The sequence below is a fragment of the Orcinus orca genome, chromosome 18, assembly GCF_937001465.1.
Source record: "Orcinus orca chromosome 18, mOrcOrc1.1, whole genome shotgun sequence".
Classification (NCBI taxonomy): domain Eukaryota; kingdom Metazoa; phylum Chordata; class Mammalia; order Artiodactyla; family Delphinidae; genus Orcinus; species Orcinus orca.
The window spans coordinates 67,655,830-67,671,239 of record NC_064576.1 but is presented as its reverse complement, the minus strand read 5'-3'; the positions used below and the strand labels follow the sequence as shown (position 1 = coordinate 67,671,239).

The 15,410-nt window shown below is 38.9% G+C and overlaps 1 protein-coding gene across 5 annotated transcripts in view; it reads left to right on the top strand.

Annotated features, from left to right (window-relative positions):
- Positions 1-4,896: 4,896 nt before the first annotated feature.
- Positions 4,897-15,410, top strand: part of NBEA (neurobeachin) — a 629,334-nt gene continuing 618,820 nt past the window's right edge. For 4 of the 5 annotated variants that reach the window (XM_049701354.1, XM_033410053.2, XM_049701353.1 and 1 more), the window contains exon 1: positions 4,897-5,725. In XM_049701354.1, the coding sequence (XP_049557311.1) occupies positions 5,405-5,725 (321 nt within the window). In that variant the 5' untranslated portion in view covers positions 4,897-5,404. The remainder of the gene's footprint in view (positions 5,726-15,410) is intronic. The other variant, XM_033410055.2, reaches the window with a different exon arrangement.

Below are 15,410 nucleotides of genomic sequence, written 5' to 3'. Positions count from 1 at the left end.
TAATCTGATGGTGAGTATGCATGTGCGTGGTGCATTTGTATGTAGATTTATGTGGATGTTTGAGGGTATATGTGTACATTGGGATGTTTGTATGATGTCTAGTTCTTTTGAAATTCAAGAGTACTTATAATTTCTGTACCATTCATTTGATATTTTTAATGTGTTGACTTGCTGATTAACTTTGTATGTGTAAACACAATATTTCTCTAAATGGAAAATTTGAAAACATACATTTCAACTAGTTTACTTTCTTGCACACAGTAGGCACTTAGATATTTGTTGGTTGGCAAGCATCAACCAAATTTGTTAACAAATATTTAATTTCTATTGTGTGTCTGTGTTTCCTGTTTAGGAGAAAAAGTAGTGGAGTGAAAAGGTAGTACTAATAGTACTTGGAAGAAACTGAAGTTTAAGTTTGGTGAAGAAATTGTAAATAGGCACTTAGCTAGTCTAAATGGTTTCAAGTCCCTGAGGCAGGACAAATTATATCCATTGATCCTGAAAGAATCTGAAAACTAGATCACTGAGCAACTCTCAATGGTCTTTGAGAGCTCATAGAGAAGTAGATGTGCCAGAGGATTAAAGTGCCAAAGGGAGAAAGAGAAGATAAATTCTTGAAAACCCACAGCAAGTAGCTTAATACTACCTCCAGGTGAGATTACAGAATGGCTCATTCATTAGAAAGGGAGCAGTAAGTTCTGTTATCAAATCAAACACATTTTCTTATTTGTGAAATACTTGTCAGAAAACTTGATAACAATTCACATCTATGTACTTTTACTTTAATTTTGCTCAGATACAGAGACAGAGTGTATCCAGACTTCAACTAGCCAGTTGTCAATGTCCCTTATGATATCCTTTGGGACAAATTATACCAAACAGGTACTTAAATCAGTGGTTTTCAAACTTTTGGACAATGACTGGCAGTGAGAAATAGATTTTTCATATTATCTGGTAAGCGTACACGTACATATGTATGTGTGTCTGTGTATGTGCATGTGCGTGCACATAACTAAAATAATGGATGTGCTGTGATGTTTTCCATTCTATATTCTTCTATTATATTTCATTAAAAAAACAAACTGCTGGTTGTAACCTACTAAATCTATTTCATGACTCACTAATGGGTTGGGACCCACAGTCTGAAAAATGTGAATTGATTTCAATCAGAATGTTTCTAGGAACTACAGAGCTGTTTTTATCCTATTCAATAAAATATTTGGATGAAGATATAGAAGGATTGTTCTCAAATTTGCAGATAATAAGGTAATAATAAGAAGACAAAGTTTTTGCATGATATAATCAGGATTAAGAAACTCTTAGCAGATTAAATTTAAATAGAAAATTAAATAGAAAATTTAAATAAAATAAAAATTAAATTAAATCTACAATAGATATGTACAATTCTGCACTTTATAACTCCAAATCTACTGGTAAAGCTACAGATTGGATATGTGCTGCTGCCTAGGAGCAGCATGTCTAGAAACAAAACAAAACAACAACAAAAAAGAACCTTGGTGTTTCAGTTCACAATAATTTTTTTTTTTTTCCCGGTACGCAGGCCTCTCACTGCTGTGGCCTCTCCCATTGCGGAGTACAGGCTCCAGACGCACAGGCTCATGGGCCCAGCCGCTCTGCGGCATGTGGGATCCTCCCGGACCGGGGCACGAACCCGTGTCCCCTGCATCAGCAGGCGGACTCCCAACCACTGTGCCACCAGGGAAGCCCCACAATAATTTTAAGATGAGAGGGGAATGGAACCAAAATTGTTTGAGAACCTACTACATGCGAAACATGAATCATTGGTGTCATGTTGCTGGAAAACCCAGAACCAAAGCAAAGCAAACTAATTTGACTTGGGGATACATTAACAGGAAATCTATTTCTAAAGATGGAGGTTCAGGTAAGAGTTTCCCTCTATTTTATATTGTCTAAACCTACCTAGGACTTGGAGTACCCTGCTCAGATAAAGGTTAGAGGAAAGCAAGAAACTTGCTCTTTAAAGGACAGGTGAAGGGAATGGGAACATTTAGCCTGGACAACTGCTGTCTTCATTCCTTTTTTTTTTCGGTCTTGCAGGATATTAGTTCCCTGACCAGGGACTGAACCCGGGCCCACGGCAGTGAATGCACCGAGTCCTAACCACTGGGCAGCCAGGGAATTCCCATTCATTCATTCATTTTTAAAACACCTTTATTAAATGTAAGTTATAAGCCAGACATGTTACGTGATGAAAACACAAAAATACTTACAGCTTTGTCTTTTCCCACAGCCAATGAAGGGAAACGTTAATTATCGACACTTGCTACTATGTTAAGTACCTTAAATGTATTATGTCCTTTCATCCTTTAATCCTATGAATCTCTACTTTGGGATGGCTAAAATAAGGCTTTGAAGAGAATTCATTTGCCCCAGATCACACAGATAAGTGGGTTGTGGAACTGGAATCCAAACCCAGCTTCCACTGAGTCTGGAGCCTGTGTTCTCAACCATTACACAATGTTGCCTCTTGAAACTCAGATTCAGGGCCTTATCTTTGAAGGACTGTCCTTTGGAAGTATGGGTATGCATCTATTAAAGCAAGAATCTATACAAAACTGACATTCACCACATAAGATATATATTTTTTAATCTGGAGATTTAAAAATGAACATTATAGGTAGCCTCTCATTATATAGCTATCTTTCATTTCAAAATATTGTTAATGCAAATGCTAAGTTACTGGTACATCTGTAAGAAAAGAAAGTTTGTAGACTAAAATGAAACAGACCTGCTTGAATTTTTAAAAGTTTATGCTTTGGGGGGGCAGTATCGAAAACATGTAACTGTGCAATTATAAAGCCTTGTAGGTGGTTATAACTGTTCCTACATGTGTTTACAGGTCATTCAACACAGACTGTTCCTGTATCCTAAGGGTACAAGGACATATTTACTACATACTGGCTGCTGAGTTGAAATTATTTCATTGAATTCTCACTTCCTTATGGGATAGATATTCTAATCCCTGTTAGTGAATCAGAAGACTGAGTTCAATAACTTGAGGAGATTGCACAGGTAGTAAGTTGTGAGTGTGATTCAAAAGACTGTGTACTTTGCACAGTACCAGCAACTTCGAGGAGCTGACAGGGAACTGGAAACACTTTTTAAAGACTAAAAGTAGCAAAAGGTAGAACCTGCTGCCATATATATGAACAGTGGGGTGAAAAGAAGCTAGTGTGATGACCTTTCAACCTGGATTTACATATGTAAGACAGATGTATCATTTTAAACTTGCAAATGAAAACAGTGCTCGCAAAAGTAGATGCTATTCACCTGGGACAGATAAAATGCTATAGGTGGATATATGTCACAGGATTTTTCAGTGACAGCATATCTAAGTCACACTATTAAGGCTTAGAGGTGTCATAAATTTCCCATACACTTTTAATCTTTCTAACATTTTATAATTCCCTTGCTATTTAATTTAAATGGACACACCAATCACCACTCCTTTCAGAAATTTTTGCTTAACTATTTTAATAATTCCATTACTTCAGCACAAGTTTAAACAAACACACACAACCAGGAACTAATCCTAAGCACTGGTCTTGAGGAATTTTGTTATACATGACCTGTGGTACTTTAGAATTTTAATGTGTTCCAGTATCCTGGGAGTTAACTTGACTAGCCAATCCAATTAAATATGAGTAATAACAAACCAGATTATGACAGATTTGTATATTGACTGTTTTCACTTGAGATGACAAAATGACTTGAATATACCTCAAGATACCTAACAGTTCTGGTGTCTTCCAACATTATCTTTATTGAAAAGGGTATACCTCATGAAATATTAAAGAAAATTACATCCTTCATTTCGAGGAAAACAGCAGTCATGCCTATATAGTTTTAATTGAACACGAGCAGCAAGACTGCTGTATACATTTTAATTTTTTAAACTAAAAGTAATTTTTTCATTCTATATATGTGAAGACACAGAAATCTACTTTTACCACAGATCTAGGCTGGCAGAGAATTACCCATATTTTAAGATAATTCCCAAATCCTCTGAACTATACATGCCTAAGAAAAAGGGAGGCATCATTAACTGGCATCATACCTGAGGATGGTTACTGATTTTTAAAATGTGGCATTTGTGTATCCCACCAAACTACTACCCCACAGTGTCACACAGTGCAGCCTTTTTAGTCTGGGAGGTGAGTTCGAGAACTGTTTGTTGTTCAGAGCTCCATCCAGAGTGGATCACTGTTTGACAAGTTCTATTTTAAGTCGTGCCTATGTGTGCAGGTGTCAGCCTCTTTCACGGCTGTAGAAAAAGAGCCCCTATACTCCATCTGTATCCTTCCCCCGACAATGCAGGATCATTCCGCAGAGCTCGTTTGCTTCTGCTTTGCCAGCCACTTTTTCACTGGGAAATTCCAGGGGGGCCCGGCAGGCTGGAGTGAGGGAAGGGCGAAGAGGGGCAGAAAGAGGCCGTTTGCCACTCCCCTACCTTACAAGGCACCTGGCACTGGCAGTAGCAGCTGCTGGATGCGACGACGAAGATGATGAACCTCCTCCTAGCAAGAGGATATTGAGGAAATTAAGGAGGTGGCAGCGAAGGCGAGACACACACTCTGTGTCCTTCCCCGCAGGGAGAATCCACCCTCCAGGGAAAAACTGTGAGGAAGCCACCACCCGCCCCGCCTCTGCCCGCTCGCCCCAGTGTCTGGCAGCGGTCCCCATGCACCTGCTCACCTGTCTATCCGTTCAGGGTGGTTGGGGGAGGGACGAGGGGTGTCGGGCTGGGTGGGTGGAAGGAGAAGGAGGGCAGGGCAAAAGAGGGGGTGCACGAGGGTTCCGCCCCCCGGAGGCTCTGCGCAGGCGCAGTGGCCGGTACCGCAGGCAGGGGGCGGCAACATGGCGGAGTGAGCGGCGGCGTCGGGGCTTCACAACAACAGTGGCGCCCGTAGCGGTGGCGGCAGCGGCGTTAGGAGCATCGGCCACAGCCTGAGCTTCAGCACCGGCCAGCGCCGCAGCCAGCTGCTCACGCCTCAGGGCTTTTCGGAGCGGCGGCAGCATCTCCGCGGGGGGCGGGCCGGGCCGGACGGACCGGGAGGGGGAGCGAGAGGAGGCAGCGGCGGCCCCAGCGGCACAGCTGCTGGGCGGGCACTGCCGCTCGCCGGGCAGCGGTTAGCGGCGCCGCCGCCGCCGGGAATAAGCTTGAGAATAACCCTCCGCCTCCGCCGGGGAGGGCGCCGGAAAGGGCCGGGCTGAGGCGCACGCGGGGAGCGGGCCCGGCGCCGCGGCGCTGGTGGATGCTGGGGCTCCGAGGCGACGGCCGGGGGGCGGGGGCCGAGGCAGGTATAACGGTACCGGCGGAGGCAGCGCCACGGCTCTTTCATTCTCCTCAGGAGGGGGGCAAATGGCAAGCGAGAAGCCGGGCCCGGGCCCGGGGCTCGAGCCTCAACCCGTGGGGCTCATCGCCGTCGGGGCCGGAGGCGGAGGCGGCAGCAGCGGCGGCGGCGGCGGCGGCGGCGGCGGCGGCGGGGGTAGCGGTGGTGGCGGCAGCGGGATGGGGGAGCTGAGAGGGGCGTCCGGCTCCGGCTCGGTGGTGCTGCCCGCGGGGATGATTAACCCTTCGGTGCCGATCCGCAACATCCGGATGAAATTCGCAGTGTTGATTGGACTCATACAGGTCGGAGAGGTCAGCAACAGGGACATCGTAGAGACGGTGCTCAACCTGGTAAGGGAAAAGGCGTGCTCGCCATCTGCCTCCCAGCCCCCACGGCCTCCCTTCCCAAACGCTGGCTCCAACCCCTCCACCACCCCCCTGGTCACACACGCAGCTCGTCCCTGCGAGCCCAGATCGTCCGGCGGGTATTGCTTAGCGGGTGACCTGCCTGCGCGCTGCCCAAGCCACGCCACCTCCCTGCTCTCCTCCGGTCCTCTCCTGCCACCTGAGCGCAGAGCCCAACTTAACACCGCTTATTATCACTTCTCATGACTATGAGTCGTCAATTGTTCCTTGTCGTGCAGGTTTTGGGTTGACTTGAGAGTTTAGTTAGGGGGAGCGGAAGGCCTCCTTTTCTCTGGGGTTCTTTCTCCGACACTCTTAATTGTCCGTGGTGTGGCTCTCTGAGGATGGAAGCCTTGCCCCTGGAGCCTAAATTCCCCGGTGCTGCTGAAATGCGAGAAGTGCATTAAGTCCAACTTGAGCAGCTGGGAGGTGATGTTTTCCATTGAGGAGGAAAAATGATGCAGTTTTGCATCTGCCTTTAAATATATTACGAGGCTATGTTGGAGAGTGTTGTGGCTGTATCCCCCACCCCCACCCCAATCTCTTTTTAGGTAGCCTTCCTTTCTTTGTAATATTGCCCTGAATATGCTGACCTCTTAAGTAATTTTTGTGCACATCAGATGTTAAAATGTGAGGACACCAAATCATACAGGTTGATTTCTGTGGTTGCCTTCAGAGAGCATGGCATGTGGATAAAGATTAGAGGAAAGGTGTTAAATTCAACCCTAGCTTTTGGTATCCTTCGTGATAAGAAAGAGTTACTGCAGAACTGTGTATGACTTAATGTTTTGCGATATCTATCTACGGAGAGGCTAAGAAGCGTTCAAGATGTCAGGGGAAGACATGGGGAGGAAATAAAGAGAGGAGAATCATAGATTTCGGATAATAAGACTAGTTCATTTAAGATTAATTCATGTTTTAATGCCTTGTAAGTGCAGTTTTTGCTGCAGCAAAGCTTTTTAAACAGTTTCCTCTGCAATACCTAGTCTTTGACAAACTGTAAGGTTGGGTTTTCGAAGGCAAGCTTAAATCAAGAGCAATCAGTTGGCTATTGTATTTGGTGTGGAGTCACAGGAATATAAAAATTTGCTTGCAAGGAGATTTTATCACACCCATGCAGTCAGAATTTTCAGCTAAGCAATTATTTTTATTTGATCTATTGGAAAACTGAAAGAAAGCTGCAGCTACAGCAGTGGTGCCCTGAGACAGGGACAGGGATTAGATAATGTCTTTGGTTTCTGTACCTCTTAAATTCACAGAAGAGTTAAAGCTGTTTTTTTTTGTTGTTTGTTTTGCTGGGGTGTCACGTCAAAGATAAGAGAATATTTGACTTTTCTTTGTTAGATTTATGCCTGTTTAAATACCAAACACCTCTTTGTACTTCTGTGTACCTATCAAACAAATCACAAAAAGTCAGTGTAAGTTTGGGGGGCTGTCACTGCGTTGGTATAACCAAATTCTTTTTAAGACACTAATAGAAATATTGTTTTCTTGGGTGTTTTAATTATAACCAGCTGCAAATAGGAGGTCAGTACTTGCCCTTTTTTTTTTTAATGAGATGAAATCTCAAAATATGTTAGTAGGTTATCAGGTACTGTATTTATGTAAATTTAAAAGGAAACATTTAAAGGTTTTTTTTTTTTTACAGTTTTCCAGATTTCCAATACCATTTTTACCTTAGATGGTGTGATATTAGGTTATTTTTAATAAGTATTTGTATGCTTACTTAATACATTTTAACGTGATAAGAGGCAATAGGGGCTCCCACAAGCTGGAAACTGATTTGAATGTGTAACCAGTTTGGACTCTGCAGCAGTAGCAACGTATGCTGGATCAGTTCTTAACAGATGGGGTTCTATAGATATACAGTAGGTTAAGAAAGGAAGTGAAATATTTCTTTTGAGGTAAAAAAGAAATTCAATTCTCTTCAGTGCAGTGAAAATCTGGCATGAAGTCTCAACATGCAAACATTATTTTAAAGATTAACTTTACCGTTAAGCTTTATTAGAGTAATCAGAAATAAGGTAATACTGACATGGTATATCCCCAAATCCATTTAAGACATTGTAACTGCATTACAAAGACATTTTTATTTTTGGCATAAAGAAAGTTATGTTTAAAATTTCTTTGTACGTACTTAAAGAGTACAATTGATCTTTAAATGGAAACTTTTGGGGAAAAGAATGACAAAAGGAGCTATTTACTATTAAGTTGTTAATTATATTGATTGTGGAATACACATTAGTCATTTGCAGTGTAGTATTTCTTGAATGGTAGGTTTAGTGCTTTATCTTTCCAATATACTCATGATGAAAATGTCATGTGAAAATTTAAGTTGATTGAGAAAATATTTGGAGATCATAGGCATTTAAAAAATAATTATCAAAACTTAATTCTATTTATTTAATGAGTAAATCAGTAAAATCCATTTAGGGCACTCAGTGGCTTGCTAAAGGTTGGAAGCCTCTAATATTAATCTCTGAAATGAGTTTTTTCAGTTTTCAGTCTTAATTTAAAACATTAAATTAAAAAGTAGGTGGAATAGTGAAATATTTATCACAGTGATTTCTATGACAGAAAAGAAAGGAAGAACTAATGAAACTTCAAAACAAAACGGTTTCTACCTTAAACAAAACCCTGTCTCAGTCACCTTTGTCAGAATATTTTTTTTCCTTTTTTTTTGTATGTTATTTTTCTTTATATGATGAGAATACTGATACTTGGTTGTTAGGTTTCTCACATGTCTTGCCCAAAGAATTAAAAGTTTTGCAGAGTAAAGTTGAAGTATGCATTAAAATATAGGACTCCTTTAACACAGCCATGGTTGTAATTTTGGGGCTTTTTTCTTTTGCCAAAGGTAGAGGTCCATTTCCACTATTAGGTGGATTGTGGGAGTTTGTTGAAGAATCACCATGGAATGAGAAATAAAATGAGTAATTTCCATTGTAGATGAACGTATTTGTACAATGATATTATAGTTGACTTGAAACATTCAAATACAAGGTGGACAAGATCAGGAAGATGAGTAAGTTAGTTTGTAAATAGGTTACAGTGAGAGTGTATTGTCAAGGATTTTGCATTGTAGCTTTACCGATGAAAAAAACTGATCAACAAATTTTGGCTTTGGGAGGTATTATTTAATGTGGCAGTAAAAGAGCATTTAACTGTAGAAAAGGAACTTTGTTGGTTGTTTCAGTTATAAAGCAGGCATACTACTTAATCCATTGCTTCCTTTGTAAACACACTTAACATATGTTTATATAAAGTTTTTCCTTCCTTGAAGTAAATTCTATGTATACATAATATGTTCTTTGTTTATAACATGAACATGTCTTCTTATCACAGATTTTAATATAAACTTATTTTTAGAAAAGATAAAATAAAGGATTAATATTTACTTAAAGAATTGACAGTAGGACTTTTTTGAATAGCTCTCTTAGGTAGTATAAATCTATAACATTTAATTTGCAGTTATTTTTTCACAAATTGTGCAATATATTAGTGTATCTTTAGCTGTAGAAAATATTTCCTCTGATAATTTTATTTTTTTATGTTCTAAGTGGCATACTGTATATTGTATTAAAAGCATAACAAGATACTTTGAGGGGACTTTGTGGGCTAAGGGCCTCTCTTCTCTTGACATATGGATCATGGTATTATTGTTCAAAGGAAATTTGAAAGTTATTCTTCTATACTTGAATGTGACAGTAACTTTTCTTCCTTAGAGTTTTTTTCATTTGCAGCTGGATATAAATATCTTTAAAATTATATTTTCAAGATATTTTAAATTTCACAAACAAAAGATATGTTTTTGAACTAAATTTACTCTAAAAATATGTGGTTGCATTTTGAATCATGAAGTCCTTAATATTAAGTCCTTAATATTAATAAAACCACATTTATTTATATTAAAAGAGAATTTCCTACATTTTAATTTAGGTTGACATGTAAGTCTTTACATATTAATTTGAATTATATTTTATTCTTGTTATCAGGTATTGAAAATTAAATTGAGTACATATGTAAATATTGGAAGTTTCAATACCTTAAGGAGTTCTGAGGTTTTCCTCAAAAGTATTAATTTAGTCATAAATGACATTAAGCAGCATATATTCTATAACAAGTCTGTTATCAAGTTATATTAATTTTAAATAAGTATTTTTTATATTGCTAGTCAGTTTTTGGCAAATACTATGTGGCTAATTAAATGTATCTCAAGGTTCCCTCATCTTTTGCTATATATTTTTCAAACACAGTGTCAAGAAATTCATTGGTTCCAGCAAAATCAGCTCCCATTTTGGATCACCGATGTAGCAGTATTATACAATTCAGTCATCCACATTTTTGACTATTTACTTTAATACTATTTTGCATCAGTTAGTTTCATAGATTTTTCATTTATTGCCTGTACTTCTGATATTTTGTGCAATATCAGCATATCTCCTTATACAAAGATATACCTATCATTGTCTAGTATTGTGTATAGTATTTAGTTATTTATACATGTTTCCACTCCTATGCTGTGAACTCTGTGAGAGCAAAAGCCTATATTATGTATATTTATTTTTTGTATTTCTGGCTCTTGGATAAAGTAAGTGCATTTTGAGTATGCAGGACACCATTATTAGGCAGTAGAGGACAAGTTTCTGAAATTCTGTTCAACAGTAGGGTCCAGACCCAAGATCTTGAAATAAATTAGACTCCTGTAAAGTTAATGTATTGCCTATTCTTATAATTAGAAATATTTGTTGAATATGTATGATGTTCTCTATGTAGGCATTACTATATATGTAAATATTATTTTGAACTGACATCTTGGAATAAGAATCTGTTAATTATTTTTCAATATATGTATGTCAAGTATATATACATGTAACTAAGATCACATTATTTTAAACAAAGAATAATATATATGGCATTGAATAGAAATTAAAAAAAAAATGTAGCCAGTTGTCATGTTACTAGGAATAGTGGGCATTTCTTGTTTCTGTCTGTCTTGCATACATTTCCCCTTTTTGGTAATAGTACCTCAATTTTCCTTTAATGAACCACTCATCCTCCATTCTTAGTTCAGCTGGTTCAGGTGGGTTCAGGTGGGCTGGTGTATAACCCAGACATGTCCAGAATCACCATGATTGGTTCAGGGATGAGCATTTAACCTGAGGGGAGACACAGGGTGAGTCACAGGACTTGGGAACTCTTCCTGTTGGGGATGTTGAGCTGGTAGACTCATCCTATAGCTGTAGGTACCTGTATTAGAATTTGACCAAGTGTGAAACCAAGAGAGATAAATATATTCTTGATTCTTCTTGAGCACTTGGAGTTCTCTGTGTCTGTGGTTATTATCTTCTAACCATTAAATTCTCTCTTTCAGAATTTATTATTGTTATTAGCTTTAAGTCAGTTTAAATTGGATTTTTGTCACTTGTAAATAGAAGGAATTCTTACTAGCATAGACATTAGTAACTGGAAGTGGGGTATTGTAGGAACAGACCTTGAATGTTGAAATGGAGTGCAAGGCAGTAAGGACTGCTTTCCCCTAGAAATTCCTTAAAAGGAATTATGGGACAGCTGTTTTGATTGTCACCTAGGTTGTCTTTGCCCATGGAGCTACTAAAATTGGAACTTTAGGGATCCTCAAGTGTGTTGTCCACTTCTTGCCTTATAAGAAAGGAGTTTGCTTTGGTCCAAGCTGGAATGCTTGAGAGCACAGAGGGGAGAAAATATTGTCCTTCCAAGTAAGAGAGGCCTTTTCTGCCTGTAGCTACCATACAAGAGAATCAGAAAATCAAGAACCATGAGGATTGGAAAGCCCAATTTTTTTTGTGTGTGTGTTTTTTTTTTTTTTTTTTTTTAACCCCATGCTAAAATTGGTAAAAGGAAAGACAGGAGTTTAAAGCCAGGTAAAGTTCTGTTTTACAAGCTTCTCTCAAGCACCTCATGCATTATACTTCCAACCTCCTGACCAAAATAACAATCCAGTTACTAAAGAGTTTTAAAAGAGGATGCAACCAGGGAACAAGTGATAGAATAGCTGTGCCTCCTCATCCAGCTTATTATTTCACATTGCTTCAAGGGAAGTCATTAAGCAGAGTGTTTTAAGGGATGAGTAATGTGAAGGCCTATTGCTATGAGACTGAATATTGCTATGAAATTTAAAAGGTAGGTTGGTATCTTGACAAGATCTCTGGCTTTGGTTACTAGTTCAACCAGTTGACTGAAATAAATTGACCAAAAGCTTTCTGAGCTTTTAGGGAAACTATTTCCAGGGCAACCTCAAGCCTGGTAAACAAAGACCTGTGTTCTTTTTACTTCTAAGGCAGTTCTAAGCCTCAGTAAGAGGAAGTGGGTTGCTAAAGCAGTACAGCTGCTAGAAGGAAAATCTGAGGCCATAGAGGATAATGGACAAGTGAGGTCTTCTGAGATAGTGCATATCTCAGATATATAATAAAATATAATAAGTGCATCCAGATTGGTTGACCAAGAGACTCCATTCCCGTAACAGGCAATTCTTGCTACTCTGACCAGTAGTATATGGACTGTGGTTTGAATTAGTGACCATGGTTTGTTTACTGTTGATTTGCAAACTGGTCCCTGTGCACAGAGGGCAAGGAGAGACTGAAGAAAAGAGGCAGACCACTCCAGATTGGTAGCTGGCAGGTTTATTAAGCAGGGGAGCTTATGAGGCTTGTCTTGGGCAGCCGCAAGATGAGTGGTCTCTACACCTGCCTGCCAGAATCTTAAAAGTTAAACTACAGAGGCCTTAATTAAGTTCAGTCACATATACCATCCAGATGGTTTCAACAACACCTTGCTCTCGAGGCTATTTCCTTGGAAGCGTTCCCACTGTGGGAACAGTAGGCAGAGTATATATTCTAAGGACAGGGGAGGGGCTGAGGAGCCTCTGATTGCCCAGATCCAGCTCATGGGTCAGCTGACAGTCATGTCCTCTTGATTATTTCCTCCATATTTATCTTCTCCACTCTTCTTAGTGGGCATTATTATTATTATTTTTTTCTTTTGCCATTGTATATTGATTAACGGAGGATAGTTAACTTTATTACATAGATATATATTGTCAGATTATGAGGTACCACGAAAAAATGCATGTTTGGAACTGACCAAGAATAACACTAATAGCATAAAGATTTCAGACTTGTAGCTGGATCCAGTAACTTGACATTGTCTTTGTTTTCCTCCCTGCCTCCCAGACCCATGGTGAAGTGATGAGTGCATTTTCTGTTGTGGTTAAGATAGTAACATTGTTAAACATGGATATTTAAGAAGTTATATATATGGAAAGAAGTGAATGTATAAGGTGGCTGGGTAGCCGAGGGCTAGAATGTTGTAGATTTCTTTTGGTTTTGGCTGCATAGCGTCCATTCCTTCTGCTGTTAACAGTTCTGAATTTTTTGATTGAGGAGTCATCTCTTCTTGATTCTTGGTTTATATGGTTTGGGGTTTCCCTGGACTCCTTTCTGCTTTCCTGGACCAGGAATAGAAACTGTACTTGGCCCATCAGTAACAGATATTGGTTAAATATCTACCTGCACATCTGCGAAAGCTTGATAACTCCTTTCATTCTGCTGGAGAAAGAAAAAGATACTCATCACTGGAGTTGCTAAGATGTTAGAATGTAAGTCTAGATTTGACTGTCACTCTGCTACCATGAAGGCAGAGTATGCTCGAGGATAGAGCTATCACAGAGGCACCAAGAACCAAGAGATTACCGATGACATCTTTGGAGCCTTTCAAGTCACTTATACTGCCAGGCTTTTCAGTGCATTAAGCTAATACATTTCTTGTTTTGCTTAAGCCAGTTTGAATCAGGTTTCTATTTGTTGCACTCCAGTGATTCCTAACTAATATTTAGAATTAAAATTATAAAAAAACTTTAGGTATTAAGTATCATAGGACAAATCATAAGAAAAATAATTTGGCAAAGGGCTTGATGCATTTCAAGAAAGAAGAAAGAGACATTGCTAATTATTACGAAAATTCATCTTCACTAAATAAGAACATAAGGTAATAGTGAGATACCCTGAAAAACAAATGATTAAAAGGAAAATTACCAGTGTTTTATCAGCATGCTAAAATAATCTTAAATGACGTTGTTGGGCATGTAAAATGGTACAGCTGTTCTGAGTAACATTTTCCCAATATGCGTCAAGAAGTTTAAAGAGGTTCTTGTCATTAATCCTTAGTTCTTTAGGCTGAGGAAAAATTACCTGTGGACAAGTATGAGGGTTAAATGTAGTTTAATGATGTAAAAAATTAGCAATAACCTATATTTTCACATTAGGAAAAGGTTATGTAATTTTATATCTATGTTATGAAATATTATACAGCCATTCACACTTTATGTGCCTCAGTTTCCTTATGTGTAAAGGAGTTACCTCATAAGGTTGTACAGATTAAATGAATTAATATATATAAAGTGCTTGGTACAAAGCTAACTTTGTATAGTATTTACTATTGTTATTTTTTTATTTTTATTTTTTTACTATTGTTATTTTTGTTCTTATCTTGAGCCTGATGACCATATGATCATAGAAAGAAAATAATGATCTAACTAAAACTGAGTTCTGTTTTAGCTTGGATTACCTGAGCTGGTGAACCTGTCAGAGAAGGAATCTCAGGTGTCCACCTTCTAATGAAACATAGGGGGTCTGTTTTGAATCCCGCATAGTCTTTAACAGCGTCTGGGATAATTTTTTCTAATGGGAAATTGGGGAACGAATAGGCGTGAGGTGACACAGCTTCCTTTGCCTAGAATTCCTTCTATCTCTTCCTTCCTTGACATGGCTGAATTTCACATCTGGATGTATACTAGGCCATGAAGGGTGATCCTGGGTAAATAATACCTCCCTCTTGGAGTATTAGCTTAAATATTTAGAAAACTACTTGAGTTACAAACATAAGAGGCAAGTTAGGGGACTGAAAACTATTTTGTGATCAGTTGTTTTAGAAAATTATATTAGTGTATATTTTAATAGCTCTTAACTGTTTCCAGTGTACTTGCAAAATTGTGCTGTGTTAACTAATCCTCAGAATAACTCCCTTTTCAGATGCCATTCCTTCTCTACAGATGTGGAAACTAAGACTGCAGGAAATGTGAAGTATTAGACAAGGTTATCCAGGTATTAAGTACCAGGGTAGGACTCAGGCCTTCAGATTCAAAGGCTATAATCTTCTCCATTATTGAACAAAATGTAGCTGCTTAGAAATTATCCCAAAGGCTTGCATTATATGAAGAGATGATGCTGGAAAGGGAGGGTCGGGTCCAGCCAGCATCAGTGAGCTGATTCTGTGGTAGAGAATGCTGCCCATAGAGGACTCAGGACTTGCTGATCACAGGAAATAAAAATGAATGCAGGACAGTTTGATGGATTTGTACACAAAGTGATCTAACGGCCTATATTGTGAAGTATTAATTTTAGAGTTTTGGGGAATGGTGATACAGTATTATAAATGGTAACTAGCTTTCATTTGTATACCTTTTCACTAGGCAAAGTGTGGGTATTTTAGATATTACTCTGAACAAGAAAAAAATAGTATACATTGATATATTTATTTTATATAGAAAAAGTAGATTTGTTATGTTTTAGTGTTAATCAGATGCACCACCACA